This window comes from Siniperca chuatsi, linkage group LG12, assembly GCF_020085105.1.
Source record: "Siniperca chuatsi isolate FFG_IHB_CAS linkage group LG12, ASM2008510v1, whole genome shotgun sequence".
NCBI lineage: Eukaryota > Metazoa > Chordata > Actinopteri > Centrarchiformes > Sinipercidae > Siniperca > Siniperca chuatsi.
Window position 1 is genome coordinate 14,168,227 of NC_058053.1, and position 22,582 is coordinate 14,190,808.

The 22,582-nt window shown below is 40.6% G+C and overlaps 2 protein-coding genes across 2 annotated transcripts; both read left to right on the forward strand.

The window, feature by feature from the left end:
• The first annotated feature begins 794 nt into the window (after nt 1-794).
• On the forward strand, nt 795-13,470 carry ttc21b (tetratricopeptide repeat domain 21B). The gene is made up of 29 exons (XM_044216548.1): nt 795-990; nt 1,439-1,568; nt 1,676-1,786; nt 1,896-2,062; nt 2,218-2,340; nt 2,744-2,901; nt 3,528-3,612; nt 3,765-3,863; nt 4,145-4,337; nt 4,443-4,540; nt 4,914-5,114; nt 5,340-5,469; nt 5,551-5,708; nt 6,283-6,507; nt 6,740-6,978; nt 7,439-7,511; nt 8,705-8,815; nt 8,901-9,039; nt 9,273-9,379; nt 10,181-10,369; nt 10,587-10,697; nt 10,788-10,869; nt 10,976-11,126; nt 11,205-11,366; nt 11,476-11,671; nt 12,061-12,285; nt 12,450-12,570; nt 12,668-12,735; nt 12,816-13,470. The coding sequence occupies exons 1-29, from the start codon at nt 967-969 to the stop codon at nt 12,891-12,893; spliced, it is 3,954 nt and encodes a 1,317-aa protein (XP_044072483.1). The 5' UTR covers nt 795-966; the 3' UTR covers nt 12,894-13,470.
• Nucleotides 13,471-14,072: 602 nt separating this feature from the next.
• Nucleotides 14,073-22,504, forward strand: galnt3 (UDP-N-acetyl-alpha-D-galactosamine:polypeptide N-acetylgalactosaminyltransferase 3 (GalNAc-T3)). Its single transcript, XM_044216549.1, has 12 exons — nt 14,073-14,283; nt 14,438-14,700; nt 15,018-15,548; nt 16,296-16,468; nt 17,059-17,208; nt 17,401-17,635; nt 17,738-17,855; nt 18,011-18,211; nt 20,090-20,221; nt 20,448-20,549; nt 20,647-20,799; nt 20,901-22,504. The coding sequence occupies exons 3-12, from the start codon at nt 15,061-15,063 to the stop codon at nt 21,012-21,014; spliced, it is 1,866 nt and encodes a 621-aa protein (XP_044072484.1). The 5' UTR covers nt 14,073-14,283; nt 14,438-14,700; nt 15,018-15,060; the 3' UTR covers nt 21,015-22,504.
• Nucleotides 22,505-22,582: the final 78 nt, after the last annotated feature.

Below are 22,582 nucleotides of genomic sequence, written 5' to 3' on the forward strand. Positions count from 1 at the left end.
GGATGGTAAATTGTGTAGGTCATCCTACTGACCACATTATTCCAACCTCTGTAATTGTAATCCAAACCACTGAGCTCCCTCAAATCATTTCCATATATTCAAAGTAGGTTAAACCTACTTTGACATGCAATATTTTTCTGCATGTTGCTTTAAATGCCCTGGAAGTCATGATACACATAATAAAAGCATGGTGCATGGTAAATTTCATCTATTAGTTCATATTTAGTAACACCGCCCCCCACCCCCTCCACATACACACACACACACACACACACACACACACACACACACACACATCCTCCCTTTACACCTTCCTTACCTTCGATCCCCATATCTAAATTGTGAATAAATTCAATTATTTGTCCCAAATAGATGGTTTGCAGATTATCGGATAAATCGTTTTTGTTTTATTTTTTATTAATGAGCTTTTATAATTATTGTTAGTAGTAGTAGTAGTAGTAATAGCATCACATTTTATAAAAGGATGACTGCGCCACCTGGAGATACAACTTCGAAACTAGCTCATCATAAGTAAAGATGGCGTCCGAGTAACTCTGTATGTCCTCAGTCTGGTCTGTCAGGCTTCCTACCAGGCTGACAGACTCAACTCTGTTAACCAATCATCCCCCAAAAACATTACCAAATAAATATTTAAGGATGTAGAAACATCATAAACTAAGGTTGGGGTTTTTAATCTGCCAATTATACTGAAGGAGGCGGCATATACAAGCAGTCGGAGAGGCAGTGGTGCCTGAAAGGAAAATATAAGGGAATAAATACTTCTTTTATACGTAGTTGTTACTAAGTTACCGGGCAACGCTAAAGGAGTTGATGCAAGATGGCGAAAACACAACGAAAACTGCAATAATATCGTTTTTATACTAAAGTACAATGCATACAGGGTAAATCAGCGGTAATTTTCACGTAAGTTAAGTAACTGTTTAAGGGCAAAGCGTCTCAGTCAATATGGAGGATGAAGAGACGACGTTGGTAAGTTGTTTTAATGATACAGCACCCAAGGCTCCAGATAAAAGCGACTTGGAGACTCACCCAGTCCAAGTTAACTAGGTTAATATTGCAATAATGTTACATTTCAGCCAGTCTGGATTGTGGCACAATGATACAAAAAGTAACCTAGTAGTTAGCTATAAATGAGAGAGGAGAGACTTTTCGTAAGACCTTTCAAAACATTTATAACGGTAATAATAGCTGTTGGCCGTGGCGAAGAATGACATCGGCTAGCTAACGTTAATGACGTTGATTAACGTTAACGTTAGCTTGCGTTAACATATATTGAAGATAAACACAGGGTTCCTCGTTACTTTGTTCTGTTATTAAAAGAACATTGGTTGCAGCATGTGGCTGTTTTTTGCTACTACTAGCTATCACCACCTGTAAACTCCTACAAACGCAGTGCCTTCTTTCTGTTTTTCCACAGGCTTTGATCAGGTACTATTGCTATGAAAAGTATTTCAATCACGCTGTAAACGCTGCAGCAGCTGCTCAGAGGAAATTCAGCAATGATCCTATCTACAGTTTTTTCCATGCATATGGAACCCTTATGCAAGGTAAGCTTGGCAGAATTAAATAAAATAATAGCATGGGCCTTTTCTTGTTAGACCAGTGTCTCTTTGCCATCTGTCATACATGCACTCATATCATTATTTTACTACAGATCAAATTCAAGAAGCCTCAGTACAGTTGGACACAATAAGAGATAGTCGAGACGTGTCTCTCTGTACATTAATGGCTCTTGTCTATGCTGAGAAAAAAAAGACAAACCCAGGTAGGCCCGCACAGTCCTTTATTAATGTCACAGATGTTTGCCCAGACTTTTTTTAAAGGACTGCACATGCTTGTTGGTAATATTCTATTAAGTGTCTTTATATTCACAGACAGAGAAGTCATTCAAGAACTTGATGCTAAGGTCAAAGAGGATCGTAAAAGTGCATCTCCCAAGAGCCTGTACTATGCTGGGATGTTTCTCTGGCTGTTAGGTCGAAATGATAAGGCAAGGGAGTACACAGAGAGAATGATCAAACTCTCCAGTGGCTCTAGAGAGGTGAGATTTGCATTTTTGTCATATGTTTGAGAAAAGCATCAGTATTACTTTTCCATTGTTATGCAAAGTCTTGGAGTGTATGTAATGATAAGAGGGGCAATCTGGCTTCTCTTTTTGCACTTTTGTAAAAATTTCGACTGATATTTGTTGTACAGGGAATAATCCTAAAAGCCTGGATAGATGTGACATCTGGTAAAGACGCTTACGCCAGAAAGGCTGGAAAATACTTTGATGAGGGACTGAAAGAGAGAGCAGATGTTTTTGCCCTGATGGGAAAGGTGAGATGGGAATTACAAATCCATTGAATAGAATTCTTCATCCATAGCTGAAAATGTTACAATGCTATCATTTCACATATTTCCTAAGCCTCTTACAGTACTTAATGTATTTCTAATTGACTCAGTGTTTTATGTACTGTGTCCCTTGCCATCACTGTGATTGGTGCATTTTTACTGTTTAGTTCAGCTATTCCCAATAACCATATAAAATCTCTTGCAGTTCTTTTGGACAGTTCATTATTTGGATTATTCCTCTGTATCTTGTTGAAATATTGCTTCCAATGTTGTTCCTGATTACATTTAGATTAGACATTTAATTCATATTGAATAGTAAAGTAAAAGTCATGTTTTGTATTAGCCTGTGTGTCTTATACACCCTAAGTGATGTTTGTTCTGTCCATAGGCACAATACTATGAATATCGTCAGAACTACTCCGGAGCATTGGAGATGGTTAACCAGGTCATTGTTAGTTTCCCTGGGTTCTTGCCTGCCCTCATCAAGAAGATGAAACTGTTGCTCAGCCTTCAAGACTGGGAGCAGACCATAGATTCAGCACACAGGTAATTGATGAGGTGGTTAGGAGGTTTCTCCCAAATCATACACAGGTCACATCTCTCATAGTGCAAGCTTATCTGAGCTCTCTTCCCCAGACTCTAAAAAGAATCTCTAGGAAGGGTTACAACATCTCTGGTGAGATCATAAAGTGCAAACAATATTTGTAATCACCACCAGGGATGTAAGAAAAAAAACACAGTCTACCTTTACAAATGGCTCAGCATTCAAGTGCAAATGAAACACTAGCGTGATGCCTCAAACCAGTGCATACTGATTACACCATTGTTTGTGCTCGCCCCTCTGGCCCTTGGCCAGTGTCAGACAGCATAAAAAGACCTTTCAGCCTAAGTGCAAAAGTCGAACACAATTCCAAGGATGCGCTCCAAGTTTAGAGCCACTGTGGTGCCATTACTGGGATGTTGTGAAGTGGGGGGGCTTGCAGGCAGCACATAGTATACTGTACATCCTTTGGCAGGCTTCACAATTCCTTTTAGTTTTAATGATATTTGTCTGGGAGCTCAACCCAGTACTGCAGCAGTATCAGATATTCTATTACTATCAATCAAAGAAATCCAAGCTTATTAAGTGTAGGAGATGGACATCATTCACAGCACCTTGTGTCATATTTCAGGCTTTTACAGAAGGATAAAAATAACGTGGAGGCACTACGGATGCTAGCTCTACATTCTTTAAGTAGAGATGGAGATATTACCGAGGTAAAGTTTACATTTTCGTCTTACATAATTTGAACTCACGGGGATGCAAATCAGCAGGAATCAAAATAAAATTGTAAATACTGGCTTTTATGATGGAGCTGTGGCAAAGTGCTGATCAATTTAAAGAAACTGTTTTATATCCCCCTTGGCAGTCAGTAAAGCGGCTTTCAAACCTCATCAGCAGCTTGGAGATTCTGGAACCACACAACCCAGAGCTTTTCTACAGGATGTCTCTAGCCTTCACCCGTGTTGTAAGACAATTTTCATTATAATTTATAAATTCTTAATGCTACGTTGTTGGTCCTCCTCTGAAAAGTTGTTTGGCTTGTAGGTTGCAAAATTAACTTTCTTGTCATTTTTTATCAGCCAAATGGCTAGTGAATGTTCAAATATTACCAGCCACTCAATAGATTACCATTGTTTTTTTTTGCTGGAGAGTGAAACAAATCTACCAGCTACTTGCATATTTTGGTGCTAATTTTGTGCCCTGCTTTCAGCATTTACACATTTTCTTGTTTTCGTTTTGTCATAGTGTGGACGAAATGAGAAATTGATTGAGCAGACGTTTAGGATGGTGGAAAGAGCCTTCTCTGTGGCATCAGGGGACTCAGATTTAGCCACAGAGTTGGGCTACCAAATGGTGCTTCAAGGCAGAATCAAGGAGGCTATGAAGTGGTACAAGACCGCCATGACTTTGGATGAGACAAGTGTTTCCGCTTTGACTGGTAACATGTTAAAATTATTAGTTTGTTGTCTACATGACATTCAGGGTCCATACATACCATTTTTAATTTTTGACGATATAACATTTTTTTATTTTTGTTCCGCAGGTATAATTCGTTGCCAGCTGATAGAGGGCCATCTTGAAGACGCAGAACAACAGTTGGAATTTCTCACAGAGATTCAACAATCTATTGGAAAATCAGGGGTAACGTCTTTTTATAAATGTTGCCAACATGAAATGTCCTTCACTCTATTAAGAGTACCGTAGAGGAAGATGCTTATCATGGTTTGGAATAATTTCTTATGCTTTAAAAACTGTTTGAAAAGCACTAAGCAAAAGCACCTGACAGGATAGGCAGCAGCTAATCCTGGCAGTGTTTGATATTTTCTCTTCAGTTAGTCTTCAGTTCTTCCTGGAAGACTTTTTGTTTTTATGCTGGTGTCTTTGATCCATCTTGTACAGAATGTCCTTGTCAAGTTTTCTTCCTTGCTACCTTCCTCTACCTCTTCTCTTATCCAACCATTTTTGCTTTTCTCCTTCTGTTATTCATTCATTCTGTTAATTTTTTTTTCATTAGGAGCTACTATACCTACGTGCCGTTCTGGCAGTGAAAAAGCACCGGCCCCAGGAAGAGGTGACCAATCTGTTGAATGATGCAGTGGACACACACTTTGCCACACTGCAGGGTCTGCCTCTCGGAGTGGAGTACTTTGAGAAGCTGAACCCAGACTTCTTGTTGGAGATTGTCAAAGAGTATCTTGCACTGTGCCCTGCTAAGGTACAACAGGGGAGACTCATGAATGACAGGGTGTCCATTGGTCCTTAAAATATCTATGTAAATTCTCTGCCTTAAATTTGGGCAGTAGTCAGTTGTGTATTTGTTTTGTTACTAATGATTGTGTTTTTTATTTCACACATTTACTTAATCCTCTTGTAATATGACTCATCATGGAGAATTTGAGAATCTTTGCACTAAATAAAAATTGTACTATTCTTGTTTTAGCCTCCAGCCCAGGGCCAGCCTCCTGCTCCTCAGCTCCAGCACTGTGCCACATTGTTGGATACTGTGGTCAAGATTGTGCCAGGTCTCCCTCAAGGGGTCTTCCTGCTAGCCAAAGTCAGATATCAGTCTGGTGAGCGCTGCATTTAAAATATGTTTTGGTTTCTTTTCTGCACATGCTATTTTAAACTGCATTGCTTCTGTGTTCATTCAGGTGACATTGACGCTGCTCAAAGCAGTCTACAACATTGTCTGGACCAGTGTCCTTCTCATGCAGACGCTCATCTGCTGATGGCACAGATCCATCTGCTGCAGAGTAACTTCACGTTGTGTTCCCAGTCTCTTGAACTCTGCCTCAGCCATAACTTTGAGGTAAGATCACCATCGACATGGACGATATTATGGGTTGCTAAATGTTTACAAGACAGTGTGCGTTCAGGCTCTTATTTGATCCACAGCAAATGTGCAAATGTATTGCAGCTCTGCCTCCTTTATCTGTAACATTCTGGAGCATGTCAGCTTGTCCTCAGTTAGACATAGTAATACAGAAAAGGATGTAGGTGACAGGAAGAAGAAAGTCATATCTGGTAAATGTACTTTGTCTCCACAGAGGGGAACTTTAAAGATATTGCCGGCAGTGGCAAGATATTAGTGTGTATTGTTGAATGTCAACAAAACAGTTTTTCTGTTATGTAAACACGTTTGAGCTTATTAAAAGCTACAGTGGTTTGAGCGTGTCAGGTCAGTACAGAATACAGAATCAATGTCAGTGTCATCAGTGACAGTTAAGCTGGGTTGGGGTGATCAAAATTACTTCTGTAGTTAATGTTATTTCTTGCTACAATCAGGAACTCAACCACAGAATTACACAACCTGGACAATATTAATATTGGTTAACGGCAGGGATTGCATGTCCGAATGGGTCATGACTTCTTGTCCATTCCAGATTCGAGAACATCCGTTGTACCACCTGATCCATGCTCAGGCTAAGAAGAAAATGGGTGAGCTGACGGAGGCTATTCAGACACTGCAGATGGCCATGAGTCTTCCAGGTGTCCGCAGAGCTGGATCCTCGTCCAAGTCTAAGAACAAGAAGACTGAGCTGAGTCCTGCTGACTGTGTCTCTGTCTTCTTGGAGTTAGCTGAGGCCCTGTGGCTCAACGGAGAACAGGTAAAATAGTGAGTTTTGATGTCAGAAGGCTTGTACGTGATACTATCGTTTTACTTTAAAGCACTCTAGATATTGTTCTTTATGATATGATATGTGTAGTAGTGTTGTATTGTACTCTGCTGTGAGTATTTTTTAAGGTTTTCATCCCAATAATGTTGTTGGGTTGTCCACATATGCCTGGCCTTGAAGGAAAACATGCAGTATACACTTATGAATGCATTTAATATTTCAGCATGAAGCCGCAAAGGTGATGCAGGATGCCATCAATGAGTTCTCGGGAACCCCTGAGGAGCTACGTGTCACTATTGCTAATGCGGACCTGGCCCTGCTCCGTGGTGACACCGAGCTGGCACTGAGTATGCTCAGAAACATTACCCCTGAGCAGCCCTACTACATCCAAGCCAAGGAGAAAATGGGAGATATATATCTGAACCACAGAAAAGAGAAACGTCTGTATGCAAGCTGTTACAGGTGAGCAGTAACATTGGATCCAAATGAACAGAAAAAGCATACTGAAATCTTAAAGTGATCGTGATGTAAGATAGTAGCTGAACATATGTGCGACTATACTCCATCTGAAACCTAATGCATTGTAAATGTTTGTCTGAACACTAATGGCTGAAACTTAATTAAATACATGACTTTTGGATATTCAGCCATAGTGCACCAACATTACATCCATCTGAGTCTGTAGTAGGATTTAGAAGACCACAAACATAAAGTAAATCAAATAAAATTTTAACTGAAGCCACTCATGCAGTAAAGAAGAAATGTGTACAGTTGCCTCCAGTCTTCTGCTGGTCTCTGATGCTACTTGCATCAACAGCTGAGACGTAGTAAAGCGTGACCGAACCTCAGACCAGCAGAGGCATGCTGTATGTCTACATAATGAAGAACACTGTATGTGATGTGATATCTATCTTTCCTCCAGAGAAATGGTGGAGAAGCTGCCCAGCCCTCACACATACCTCTTACTGGGAGATGCCTACATTAACATTCAAGAAGTAAGTTGGAGATTGGGAGATTCATCTGTGTAGTATGAAATATTTTTAATCTTACAACTGATTTGTGTGGATATTGGCTAACTTAGAATGGTTTTAAATGTACTATGTGCTTCAAATAACCATATTCTTGTGGTATGTTGTCTAATCCCAGTTTTATTTTGGTCAAGTCTTTTATACCTTTTCAAATGAAAAGCTGTCCTTCATAGAGAGATTATAAGTAGAGGAGTTATACAAATGTATAGCCTCCTGTATAATGTAATCACTACTGTTCTGAGTTTCATTATACTTCTACATTCCTATTCTTATCATTCATGTAAAGGAGCCTCGCTGTTTTAGATCTCTTCCCTTCTGCTGTGCTTTGTTGGAGCTGTAATGAAGTCCATCACCAAGGTCAAGGCCCTTACCTTAGATGATCAGTGTAAAAGGAACACAGGACCTCCCTCTTCAAATCCCCACCCTGCAGTTGAGAACACTATGGTTATAGTAATATAGAATAGTTTTTGGAATACGACGGGTCAGGAAAATACCACATTTCTGGGGGAGTGAGCAATCAAACTGAGACATCATGTCATGAAACATTATTTGCAATTAAACATTTTTTAGACACAGGGTGTCCCCATCTAGATTGGTTTGCTGTGAGTTGCTGAGTTTTTGATATATTGGCCGTAGAGATGTTTGCCTATTTTGAATATAATGGAACTAAATGGCACTCGGCTTGTGGTGCTCAAAGCGCCAAAAAATACATTTGAAAAACTCAACAGCAATGTCTCTTTTCAGAAATCATGACCCGGTTACTCAGGATAATCCACAGATTTGTTGTGAGCAGTTTCATGCAAAAACTATTGATAAGTAAGAAAATAGTTCCTACATGAAACTGAAACAACAAATCTGTGGATTATCTTGAGTAACCATAGTTCCATTATATTCAAAAAAGGCAGACATCTCTACGGCCGATATCGCTAAAACTTGGCAGCTCACACCAAAACAATCTAGATGGATAAATAGCACTACAGGTAAAAGGAAAATATGTATTTTTGATTTTGGGGTGAACTGTCCCTTTAAGGTGTTTACCACATGTTCACAACAAATTGTAAATAAGAAAATGTGTTAGACTTCCATAATAATTATTAACAAAAACTTCAAACCAACAACAACTTGTGACGCCAGTTACCATGTGATGTGTTTATCCTCAGCCAGAGAAAGCCATTGAGGTTTATGAGCATGCTCTGAAGAAAAACCCCAAAGATGGTGCTTTAGCCAGCAAGATTGGGAAAGCCCTGGTCAAGACTCATAACTACATCAAGGTTTGTGTTGTACCCTCATTTAAAGATAAACATGATTCACTCACAGAAAAAAAAACAGTGTTGACACAAGGCTGCTGTCACACAGGCAATAAATTACTATGAAGCAGCCCTGAAGACTGAGCAACAGAACTTCCTGCGATATGACCTGGCTGAACTGCTGATGAAGATGAAGCAACATGAGCGCTGTGAGAGAGTCCTGCATGAAGCTCTGGCCCATGAACCAGGTACTTAAGACGTCACAGTATTTCACACACAGTGAATTCCTGACGTCAAGCACCACAATGAATAAGAATAAGAGAATCTAGTCATGAGAAAATATTGTTTATGGCAATGGGAAACTGCTTTGAATTTGTAAAGCAAATTAAAACGTCTCTTCACTATGTTTTAGAAAAAGTATTTACTGATTGTTTTTAGTTGTTTATTGTTTTGTTGTGTTTCTAACTTCTAACCTACCCAGTGAATGAAGTGCTGGCGCTCTCAGATGATTGCCGTTATCTGATCCTGTTGGCAAAGATCCAGAATAAGGTTGACAAAAATGAGGAAGCTTTACTTTCCCTACAAAGAGTAAGTGTTTCCAGTTATGTGGCTCTCTTAGACATCTTTTCAACGTTTGTATCTAATATTTTGCATGATTATTTCCAAGCAAATCTGGTCTGCATAAAAAGTCAGACGTAGAGTAACATAGAATTATGCAAACTATTTTATATTTTAATATTCTTTTATGTTCCTACAGAGATGATAAGGATGATGCTTATTATTGTTGCTGTTTTCAAAATGAGGTTGTGTTGGCCAAGCAAAGGAGCACCTTCAGCGGAAGACTCATCCCACCAAAAAGCACCACAGAGCGCCACAGGAAGTCATTCCTGCCTGTGGCCATCAAACTATTTAACTCCTCCCTCTAAGGGCTGGTCTGTTTGACCCTAGGTCACTAAACTGGACATTGAGCATTACATCTCCGCCATAATTAATAGATTGTGCAATATTCTGTGTAATACCTCCGTGCAATATTAGTTTTCCCCTTGTTAGTTTTTTCTTATTTATTGCTACTGAAACTATATACCTCAATTACTCTCCGACAGTACATGCACCTCCGCTTATTAATATTATTTATTACATAAGGAGTTACATTGTATTTTAGACTGTACTTTCATCACCAACCAGTAAACCCACTTGGTACTTGACACTTTATCTTATACTTATACCGACAGGATACTTAATTTATTTCTGACCTGTTTTATAGTGTTTATTTTTTCTAGTACTTTCTCCTGTGTGCACTGACGTAAAGACGAGCTACTGTAACAAAGAGTTTCCCTACGGGGATCAATAAAGTATTTCTGATTCTGATTCTGATTCTGCTGTGTATAGGCACGGGATGTGCAGGCCAAGGTGCTGAAGCGGGTGCAGTTGGAGCAGCCTGACGCCGTCCCCATGCAGAAGCAGCTTGCTGCCGAGATCTGCGCTGAGATCGCTAAACACTACACAAGTCAGAGGGGCTATGAGAGAGCAGTCAAATTCTACAAAGAAGCTCTTGTGTATTGTGAGACTGATCGCAAGGTCAGTGCAGCTGAATCAAAAACGTCCTGTGTACTCAACTGCAGCTGTGGTTAACAAGCACTGGCATCTTTTAGAGTCTGGTGCTTGTGTTTTTGAAATTTTGTGATGTTAGTGCTTGATAGTTTGATTTAAGCGAAAAATCTGATTTATCTATTCTACATTATACTACCAAGAATGTTGTCACATGAATTCAAATGAATGCACTCCCTGTTCCAAGGTGATGCTGGAGTTGGCACGGTTGTACCTTACTCTAGATGAGGTTGACGCGTGCCAGGACCAATGCAGTGTCATTTTGAAGAATGACCAGTTTAATGAAGATGCAACTTTGGTTTGTTCTGTCTTTCGCCACAGTTATGACCATAACCTTTTTTGGAACTAATCCATGAAGTTATTTCTTACACATATGTTTGTCCTTTAGATGATGGCTGATATTATGTTTAGGAAGCAGGACTATGAACAGGCAGTTTTCCACTTTCAACAACTCCTGGAGCGCAAACCAGGTGCAATGGAGCCACGTTTCAAACATTTGTGGTGAATGTAAATCTGAATTGATGATTTGACCTTCTCTAAACGGAAAGCATAATAACTTACACCTGTTGCTTTCAGACAACTACCCAACACTGTCACGTCTTATTGACTTGCTGAGGAGGGCTGGGAAGTTGGAAGAAGTTCCCAGATTTGTTGATATGGCAGAAAAACATTCTTCCAGGACTAAGTTTGACCCTGGGTTCAACTACTGCAAAGGACTTTATCTTTGGTACGTTTGGAGTGTTTCCTCGGAATAATGGCGACATCTGTTTTAAGATTAGTGACTAAGCTTGTGCTTGCTTCTCAGGTTCACAGGAGAACCTAATGATGCTCTGCGACACTTCAACAAAGCACGGAAAGACAACGATTGGGGTCAAAATGCTGTGTATAACATGATTGAAATCTACCTGAACCCTGACAATGACACCATGGGAGGAGAAGTTTTTGAGAATTTAGATGGTGAAATTGGGTGAGTGGCAGTTGGAGCATACTAAGACTCTAGACTCTCTATACAGTATATATTCTTTTGTTTGAAACCCACTGACTTACTTCTAATGCTCACCTTCATCTCTCATCAGGAACTCCACAGAGAAGCAGGAGTCCGAGCAGCTTGCTGTGAGAACAGCCGAGAAGCTGCTGAAGGAGTTAAAGCCTCAGACACCAGGCGGACACACACAGCTCCGCATCCTGGAGAACTACTGCTTTCTGGCAACTAAGCAGAAGGCCAATGTAGAGAAAGCCCTCAGTGTTTTCACAGAGATTGCAAACAATGAGGTAAGCAAACTCCAGATGGTGTACATGAGTTACATCACTCTCTCTTGTGTAAATATAGCTACACCAGGAGCCGTGCATTAATTCAGGCACTTGCTTAATGTCAGTCATTCCATTTGGTTATAAACTGCACATTACACTGTATCAGGCTCAATTTTAATGTATGTAGTATGAACAGTACTGAGTATGTACAGTATACAGTATATCATTGCTTGTTGTAGTTCAGTTATGTGAATTTCATTTGCTAGATTTTAACGTTACATTTTATTATTTAACTTTTGTGTACTGAAGTGAAGTCAGTATGGTTTTGGTGTAATCAAATGGAAGTGGGATAGTGGGGGAGGTGTTGTCAGATTTATCCCGTCTAACCAAGATTCTTTGGTTGAAATCAGAAAGACCACGTGCCGGCACTGTTGGCCATGGCGACGGCTTATATGATGCTCAAACAAACTCCCCGAGCCAGAAACCAGCTCAAACGCATAGCTAAGATGAACTGGAGCATCGTTGACGCCGATGAGTTTGAGAAGAGCTGGCTGCTCTTGGCAGACATCTACATCCATTCGGGGAAGTATGACATGGCCGGGGACCTCTTAAAGAGATGCCTCAATCATAACAAGGTCAGCCTGAAAATATTGTCACTGAATATTAATGTGTTTACAAGGCAGTCCAATTCACACAAAAACCTTTTCCCCTTTTTTTAGAGATTTGTCTTGCTTTTTAATGTAGAGGCCGTCTTTTATGTAAATTTCTTTGTGATAATAATTGCCCTTTTTTTCCACAGTCATGCTGTAAAGCTTATGAATATCTGGGCTACATAATGGAAAAAGAGCAGGCATTCCGTGATGCAGCACTCAACTATGAACTGGCTTGGAAATATGGAAATCGGACTAACCCAACTATTGGTATGTCAACCAAAATCACATGTCCAGTTCTATTTATAAGGACAAAAGGGATTAAGAGAATTATATTGCTAACATGTAATGTCTGTTTTTATTTCAGGATACAAGCTTGCTTTCAACTACTTGAAAGCAAAGAGGCATGTTGATGCCATAGATGTGTGTCACAAGGTGAGATACCTGTGGATGTTTACAGTTTGACAGATTAAATCTGTTTTTATCTCGTGAATCATTTTTGCTTCCGTCCACAGGTTCTGGCTGCTCATCCGAATTATCCGAAAATGAGAAAAGACATCCTGGACAAAGCACGTGCTGCCCTGAGATCTTAGTGTTGGAACTGTGTGTGTGAAAGAGAGAGATATGAAGCCACCGTTGCTGTAATACAATGAGTTACTTTGACTGAATCCACTTTTATTGTTTGGCTTTTACTGTCAAGTTAAAAGAATGTGCAGTTATTTGTATTATTTCTTTGGGAAAACCCTTAAACACACTGCTATGTACATTTGTTTTGAGTATATGGATAGTTTGGTGCTCCCAATCCTAAGGGTAAGCACAGTGCAGAGGGGTTCAGGCACACGCTCAGCTGAAAGGATTTTTCTTGCTTTCCTCACAAAGTCAAACTCCTAAAAATGTCAAATCATTTTGGAGCATAAAAACAAGGGGGTCTTGTAGAAGGACACTGTCTAAATTAAAGAACATTTAAGCTTCTTTTATCATAAAATTGACATGTGCTCCTCTATCTGTTAGACAACCTATTTTTTATTTGATACATGAAATATTCATATTGTCTTTGAAATGATTTCCTACTGTTTATTTATATGAAAATCAATTTTGAAATGTTTCATCTTGTGATGAATATTATGAGAATGTAGATAAATGTTGGTAAATAAAGTTATTTAGATATATGATGGTGGCTTTTTGGCCAGTTTTCTCTCAAAGATATAGTTGATGCCTTAATAAGCATATGCGCACTCCTGATTAAGACAGTTTACATCATCAGTATCCCCACAGACAGTTGCCACATAGACAAACATTTACAAGCGTGACTGGAAAAGGAAAATGTAGGACACAGTGAACATTTTAATGGACATAATAAACTGGATGCCTGCCGTGGATAGGAAGTGCTGGGGAACACAGTCACTACAGATGGAGTCACTGTGCAAGTCAAAGGCAGAGAGACTTCAAACTGGGCACCAGAGCAGACTCCCTGCGGCTGGAATCCGCGTCTTTACTCCTTCAACCATCCCAACTCTTTATGAAGACCATCCGCTGTGGGGAGCCTCGGAAATTAAAGGATTAGATAAACTACAGAGTCCGCCGGTGAGTGTCAGTTTTTACAACTTTTATCAGTAGTAAGGAAAGCTCAGACGGGATTAATAATCCAGGCAGATTCGCTTCCATGCGAAGGGACACTTAACTTTTCCAAATGCAAGCTGGACCATGTGCCATGAGCCTACCATGTTTTTAGTTTCTCTCAAGTGTTCGCGTTCAAAAGTTCACGCTGTATGTGCAAGATGTGGTGTTTTCTGAGAGAACCTGATTGGACGCGGTGGGCTGTGTGGGGTAGGCTACAGCGCGTTCCTCCGTTATTTGTAACCCAGCAACTGTCCCAGTGAATGACCAGTTGAACAAATCCTATTAATGACACCATTATTGAACCTGGGGAACTCCGTAGAGAACACAGTCTGCAATATTCCTGAAGACGAAGAGTATCGAGAGGTTCGTCACGATAAATGTTTGATTCAACTATGATTTTGGCAAATAATATTTAAAATTATCACACGACACAAGTCAAGCTGCAAGGCAAACAGTGCCATCGTCCAGCTTGTATTTCGGATCTCTTGTAACGCCTGGTTTCTCATTTGTATTGCAGGTATGGCTTTTGACACGCAGAAGCCCCCTCTGCGCAAGCGCGCCAGCACGTCTCCTCCCTCTACCTGAGAACAGCTCACCTGGATCCAACGAGACGGAAGTTTTGTGAAGGCAGAACAGAGCAAATCTTTTTGTCTCATCGAAAAGTTTCTTTGGAACTCAAGCAACAAATAAAGGATCTCAAAGCAGGATGTTAGTCGTCGAGTTTTACAAGAACAATTTAAAGGGCTTTTCTAACCTAAATCTGTAGTTCAGCGACTCATGGTACGTGGTGTTTTTCTATGAAGGAATCCAGAGAACGGGTTTGTTTGCTGATTCCATAAGCCGATTTTAAATTTGTGATTTGTACATAGCCGCAGACTACTTTTAACTTCATCAGGAACTGCTACATACGTGATTTCTTGTATTTCAAAGATGAAAAGTTAGGGAAAAAATCCTTTAGATGTGAATGTAGGGACATGGCAAGTAACGTATCACTATGTTGCCTGTGTTTTTTCTGAAACCCCAATGTCTTAAATTGGATAATTACATCAATGCTGGTTAATCAGCATTAAACATCTGGATATATTTATTTATTACAGCTGAATCTCAGTCCAAAGCCAGCCTGCTCTCCGTTAAAGAAGTATGACAGCTCTCCGCAGAGTGCTCCGAAGGCGACTGCACCCACTTAAACTGGTGATAGTGGCCCTTGTCTTTGTCACATTTGTGTTCTTCATACAATGGGAGGTAGGGAGCCAAAGCCAACAGGAGGACCCGTGGCTGAAGGAAATAGTAGTCAAGCGGGATGCCTTGCTGGGCATAGTGCAGGGAGCTGTCAATAACTTAAGGGATGCGATGCCAAAGATGCAGATCAGAGCCCCTGTACGGCAGCAGGACAGTGTGTCCTGTCTGCCAGGTCACTACACTGCTGCTGAGCTCAGGCCAGCTCTGGAGCGGCCGCCTCAGAACCCTGTTGCTCCTGGAGCAGCTGGGAAACCTTTCCACACAGACTCACTGAGCCCTGAAGAGCAGAAGGAGAAGGACAGGGGTGAAGAGAAACACTGCTTTAACCTGTATGCCAGTGACCGCATCTCCTTGAGCAGAGACCTGGGCGCAGACACGAGACCACCAGAGTATGTCACTTTGTACAATCTTTATGCTTTTGGTAAAGCCGTGTAAAAATCCCTCATGTTTATATAATGTTTCATTCAAAAGTGAACATAGTTGAGCAAATAATTCATTTTCCAAATGATTTTGACATAGAAACAACATGTAATTGCACCACCTAGTGGGTGTGGATGCAGCTTTGGTGCTGTACAAGAAGTAGGCATACTCTACTTTTCCTATTACTACTCCATGGATTGATGTACTGGCCCAGAATATAACTTTAAGTCACACACTGAAAAACACCCACACAGATCAGTGTAATATAGGTGGGGCAGTGCAAAACTGACTGTCTAACCCAAACACATTCATCATATTTGCTTTTTGCAACTGGGGAAAGTCTCAGGCAGAAACCACAGAGATGATTGTTCTGACTGGGACTTTGTTTCAGCATGCCTGCCCGGTTACTGTGGCCAGTTCAGAAAGGAGCGCAGTTATGTTTGGCTAGCTACAGTACATCCAAGTGCATGTAAGTCCAAGTACATGTCAGTACCTGACACAGACATAAAGCCTGTCCATGTACAGCTATCTTATGTGGGTGAATTACAAAGTCTCTCCCACTCTGATATGGATAATGGCAGCCACACATGCGGTGTCACAGCTGAAATGGACACCCCACAGGGGAGAGTCTGCAGATGTAATAACTAGACTATTGTGCCACTAAGGAACTGTACAGGACAGTCAGATCTTTGTGCTCTTTTTCCTTCTCACTGCAGATGTATTGAGCAAACCTTCAAGCGATGCCCCCCCTTGCCGACCACCAGTGTGATAATTGTGTTTCACAATGAGGCTTGGAGCACTCTGCTAAGGACAGTATACAGTGTCCTCCACACCTCCCCTGCCATTCTTCTCAAGGAGATCATCCTGGTGGATGACGCCAGCGTGGATGGTAAAATTCAATAGGGCCCTTCAGGACCGCCCTGCTCTCTTTTGGGTTCGATTTCATGCAGCGTGTTGGGTGGGCAGCTCCTTGCTGTGCCACGAAATGTGCAGACAGGAGCTCCCTGCTCCTTCTGTGGCCCATGAAGTGGGTTACAGCAGGAAGCGAGGGGCTGCTAGTGAATACTTTCCTAAGAGGAATTAGCAGTGGTTGTGCTTAGAAATGAGTCAGAGTTGACTCTTGTAAACAGGTCTGTTGTAGGAGGGAAACAAAATGCTTAAGAGAAGAGAGGTTCCAGGGAATGCAGTCCATCTGACACTCTTAATTCAGTTATTTGTTTGGAGCAGGCCACAGATGTAGGCCATTTTCCATGTTGAAGCTAAAAGGAAGACAGCTTTGTCCTTTTTCATCTGTTTGAGTCAACCTTCCAGGCTGAGGGCTGTGAATATTATCTATTTATCACTTTAGCAATAATCTTTATGAGAGTCTTTATGAGACTGTTCATATAAGACTGTGTACAAGATTCACTCACATATTATTTCATCAGATTTTTCATAATGTTCTTCTCAACCTCTAACTTTTCTTTCCCATACATTCAGATGTACTGAAGGACGAGCTGGATGCGTATTTAAAGCGGCTGAGCATTGTCCGAGTTGTCCGCCAGCGAGAAAGGAAAGGACTCATCACCGCTCGGCTGCTCGGGGCCTCCGTGGCCACCGGTGACACGCTCACCTTTCTGGACGCCCACTGTTAGTCAATACCACTAATATTACTCGCACATTAAAACCAGTTGCATGCTAGTGGACACACCCTTACTTACACACCCACTGCTCAACAACCTAATGTTTGCTCTTTTTAAAGGCCTTGGCATGGCCACCATGGCTTTACATTCCAAAATTAGCCAGTGGTTATTGTTAAGAAAGATTTGCGTGTGTTAACAGGTGAATGCTTTAATGGGTGGCTGGAGCCTCTGCTGGCCAGGATAGCAGAGAACTACACTGCAGTAGTGAGTCCTGATATAACTACTATTGATCTCAATACTTTTGAGTTCATGAAACCGTCCCCATATGGCCAGAACCACAACCGGGGAAACTTTGACTGGGGCCTTTCCTTTGGCTGGGAGAGTCTACCAGATCATGAGAAACAAAGGAGGAAGGATGAAACATACCCTATCAAGTAAGCAAATATTTTGCATGAATATAGAATATCAATTTTATAAAAACGCTTGTTTCTTGCAGGAAATCATTAAAAACCTTTTTTAATGAAATTTCTCTATAGGACTCCCACATTTGCTGGTGGGCTCTTCTCCATTTCAAAAGAATATTTCTACCATATTGGAAGCTATGATGAAGAAATGGAAATCTGGGGTGGTGAGAATATTGAAATGTCATTTAGGGTAAGACGTCACTAAGCTGTCATTCTGGATGTGCAGCATTTTTGTTATTGAGCCTTTTTACCTGTTGAATCATACCATCACCCAAACGGCTGTATAGGCGTGTCTAACTGCATGTCATTATACATCTGTCTGTGCTGTCTCCCATTAACCTGCAGGTGTGGCAGTGCGGCGGACAGCTGGAGATCATGCCTTGTTCCATTGTCGGTCATGTTTTCCGCACCAAGAGCCCCCACACCTTTCCCAAGGGTACACAAGTGATTGCTCGTAATCAGGTGCGATTGGCGGAGGTCTGGATGGACGACTACAAGGAGATTTTTTACCGTCGTAACCAGCAAGCTGCGCAGTTGGCAAAAGATGTACGTATTGCTTCTGACTCTAATACGCCTCCAAAATCCTGCGTATCTATCCTGTGATTCTTTCAAATGCAGCAAATTACTCTGCAGCTTTATCTTTAACTTCTACTTCTCATGGTCTTATGTAAGTGGTTTTAAAGCCACTCATTACCCCTCCCCCTTTAAGACAAGTTTGAGCAAATCCAACTCCTGTCTGTGAATTACATACAACCAGCATTAAGTCTGATCATGACTTACTTAACATACTCTGCAGGGGAAAGCAAACACTTGCACTTACTGGGAGAACCATAGCATTTCACTATTGTAATTCTCAATGCATGAATTCTGTAGAAATGAAACACATTCTTTGAAATGGAGAGCAATAGATGAGCCATTAAGGGCTGAAAGCTGTTAACCGACAGAGAAAAAGGGGCCTGAAGGAAGTCAGCGCTGGTAAATGACAGGCTCTCAGTGTTTCCCAACATGTGGTCCCATAGGTGCCATAAACAGTTCCCTCAGGGCTATGCCTCACAGAAAGGGCCAGCCCTCTCCCGCTGGCTTCAAACAGACATGCCGTCGTCAACAGCTTCAAGGAATCCACTGTAGTAGCTATCAGTGTGCACTAGTGTGAGCAGCATCCTCGTCATTATAATAAGTTCTCTCATTATTCAAGAGCATGAGGTGCCTGCAAATCCTTTAAATGTGCTGCTATGCTTCAGTTTAAAAGGAACAGTGATCGAGTACTTGTCTGTAGTTTATTTGTTTAACAGTCATTAGAGCACCGGAACAGTAACTGACTTTAGAAAAGTGAAGTGATGAGGATATTTAAGTAAAAAATTGAAAAAAGGTTTTAAAAATCCAAAGTGGAATATTCCTATTTTCTTTGTGGTTATGTCTATTTGTTTTTTGCGATGGAGTCATATGTTTTATTTTTGTAATTGGATAACAGTTCTGAGTGTGGCTCTATGGATGGCAATGTCAGTCAGTCAGTCAGTCAGTCAGTCAGTCCACCACTTAGGTCCAGACTGAAATATATCAACAACTATTGAATGGATTGTCATGAAATTTGGTACAGATAGCTATGGTACCCAGACGATGAATCCTAATGACTTTAGTGATCCCCTGAGTTCTCTGCTTGCGCCACTATGAGGTCGACGTTTTTGTTTTCTAGTGAAATATCTCAACAACTATTGGATGGATTGCGATGAAATTTAGTACAAACATTTACTTCACCCTCAGGATGAATTGTAATAACTTGGATGATCCCTTAACTTTTCCTCTAGCACTACCATCAGGTCAAATCTTCACTTGGTACTTTATGATCAAATACCTGCAAAACTGATGATATTCCCATCAGCCTCAGCTGTAATTTGAGTTTAGTGCTCATTAGCAAATGTTAGCAACTAACAGGCTAAGCTAAGATGGTGAACATGGTAAACTTTATACCTGCTAAACATCTGCATGTTAGCATGCCGACGTTAGCATTTAGCACAAAGCATTTTAGTGCTGTCTTTTTTTAAGTTTTATTGATTATATTTATTTATTTCTTACATACTTTAAGCTCTCCATTATTCTTGCATTTCAGTGTTGATGGCAAATTTTTAGAAAGATTTGAAGAAACATTGTGTGGACCTTTTCAACATGTGAACAGCATTTCCAGATTTATCTGTGGAACATGGTCTTTTCACAGCCTTTCCTAAGTGATCTTGTTCTATACCTGACTGTTTTTGTCACAATAGTGATAAAGAGTAAAAAGAGCATATCTAAAGTCAAGACAGAGCATCGTTGCTTTGTAGTTCAACCCTGCAAAATTATCCCCGTTAGTATCCAGCATGCCTGCAGTGTGTTGATGAACAATGTAAAGGAACAGCTTTTCTCTCCTGCCTGCCATTGTTTTAACAGTCGGCCTTTGGAGATATCTCCAAACGAGTGGACCTCCGTGCGCGGCTGCAGTGTAAGGGCTTCTCATGGTTTTTGAAGAACGTTTATCCAGAAGTCTTCATGCCTGATCTCAACCCACTCCGCTTTGGCTCAGTAAGTTCACACACCCCACCACCAGCTCTCCTCTTTCCAAACCTCAGAGCTCTGTCTAGCCACTGTGGGTTTCCACTTAGGATCTCCAGAGGGTACTGAGCAGTTCCAATTTGACACCACTGACAGCACTCCAGAGACTAAAGTTGTTTGAACAGCTTGCACTGGATGTTAGTTTTTCATTTTGTTTCCTCTCACTGCTTTCCCCTTCGCTTCTCTTTCTCTGTAGGTGAAAAATGTCGGCAAAGACTCATGTCTGGATGCTGGAGAGAACAATGAGGGTGGGAAACAGCTGATCATGTACCCATGTCATGGACTAGGAGGAAACCAGGTCAGTTAGAAAATGTACCTTCTATCTCTACTAGAAAATGTGATTCACTTTAATCACAGTGGTTGATGGCATTTTTTTTCTGTTTCCTTTGCGGTAGTATTTTGAGTACTCCACACATCTTGAAATTAGACACAACGTTCAGAAGGAGCTATGTTTGCACGGGGCAGAGGGGGCTGTGAAGCTGGATGACTGCCAGTATAAAGGCAGCAACACATTTGTAGGAGCAGAGCAAAAATGGGAACTGAAGGATGTGAGTTGGGTCTTTTGCATTTTCTGTGCACTAATTTGTGATTTCAGATACTTGGGTTTTCTTTTTAGGACAATAATAAGTTTTGTCTTCTCTTCATATAGAACCAGTTGTTCTACATCCCAGGATCGAACATGTGTCTGAGTGCCCGTCATGAGCATCCCTCTCTGGCCCTCTGCAACCCCTCAGACAGATACCAGCTCTGGTCCTTCGTCTGAGTGTGCAAACTACCACTTTACAAAATAGCCACTCTGTATGCAGAGGCATACTAGGACATAGAGTATACTATACTGCAGTTTTTTTTTTTTCAGATTAATGACAAGTTTTAATTTATTTTTATACATAGAAGAACTGAACTGCTGCTGCTGGGAAGTTTGGACTTGTGTACCACTGCTGAAAGGAAGCATTGAAACAGTGCTCCCAATCAGACTGAACTGAGATTCTTGGAACAATGAAGATGCACTGTGTTGACAAGTGCCTCTTTTGTGTTTGAGATGTTTTCACTACTCCAAGTCTTCACAACCAACACGTGCAGGTTTAGGCATATAAAGCCAACACTGAACATTTTCCAGTGAGACTTACGAATCCGAAACAAAATCATACAGAAAAATACAGTAGATCATGTATGTTAATAAACAAGGGGTTCAAGTTGGACAAAAATCCCAAATGTTGTGCACCAAAGAGACTAAAAGTGAAAACCTGAAACACACAAGTATGATGTGCATTGTCCCTTTTTAAATATATATTTTGTTTAATAATGCAAAACCTTTTTATTTGCCACCGTCCTGTGCCTTAGATGTAATTTTACACTGGGTGGGTGGAGTGGTGGAGGGATGGTTGATGGTGGGGTGGGGTTGTTGCAGTTTTCTGTTGATGCAGAATAATGGCTTCTACAGGATTGGATTGGATACACTTTAATTCAATTATTTCATTAGGTAATTTTTTTGTCTTCAAACTTTTTTTTTGCAAGACAGATTTTATAATTTCTGTACACTCAGTTGCCAGTTTATTAGGTACGGCTAGCTAAAACTAACGCAGTCTAATACAACAGTTCTGCAATAAATCCTACCTTCATGAAGGTTATTCATTTTCTGTTTGGACCCTTTTTAGAGAGGTGGTGATTCAACTTTACTGCATTAGGTTTATCTAGCTGTACCTAATAAACTGGCAACTGAGTGTAGAGACAGTATGAATGAAGAATGATTATTTGAATACCAGTTTGGACCTGCATTTTGAGAGAAAGTGAGCTAGTCCTTAAACAAACAGTTAGTTTGGCCTTAAGGTGTTCATTTCAAGTGCTCATGACAACAGTGAAATTGACATTATTAATGAAGATTAAAAGGCATTTTTATTTGACCTACAGTCAATACTTTATTAACAAACATGCATGCAGTCAGATGTCATGACTGATTTTTAAGATGAATCATTCTCTTCTTTTTATTTGCAGCAATGTTTACCTGTTGTATTTTAAATTTAATGTTTATCAAAAGGGAACTTTTAATGTAAAATGAATGCACCGAAGGAACTCTATTTGTTGATCAAATGCCTGAAACGCTGCCTTGACATTTAAACAGGAGTCAACTAATGAATTTCTGGTGCAGGCACTAGTGTTAAGATGGGTGAGGAACAGATTGTGTCTATTTTGTTGTCCAACTGCCTTGGTATTAAGAGTTCTTATTTTTAGGTCAATAAATTCAGTTGGGTAGTACTGAGAGCCACTTTGTCTCATTTCTCCCTGTGATCTGCAGAGGGCGCTTTGCACTAAGAAATTACTCAACTGTACAAT

Coding starts and splice junctions, on each gene's coding strand:
- ttc21b (XM_044216548.1), top strand. CDS start 967: ATGGAGGATGAAGAGACGACGTTG. Junction 10,698..10,787: donor TTAATGAAGATGCAACTTTG/GTTTGTTCTGTC, acceptor TTTGTCCTTTAG/ATGATGGCTGATATTATGTT. Junction 12,286..12,449: donor GATGCCTCAATCATAACAAG/GTCAGCCTGAAA, acceptor TTTTTTCCACAG/TCATGCTGTAAAGCTTATGA.
- galnt3 (XM_044216549.1), top strand. CDS start 15,061: ATGACAGCTCTCCGCAGAGTGCTCCGAAGGCGACTGCACCCACTTAAA. Junction 17,636..17,737: donor GATGAAACATACCCTATCAA/GTAAGCAAATAT, acceptor ATTTCTCTATAG/GACTCCCACATTTGCTGGTG. Junction 17,856..18,010: donor ATATTGAAATGTCATTTAGG/GTAAGACGTCAC, acceptor ATTAACCTGCAG/GTGTGGCAGTGCGGCGGACA.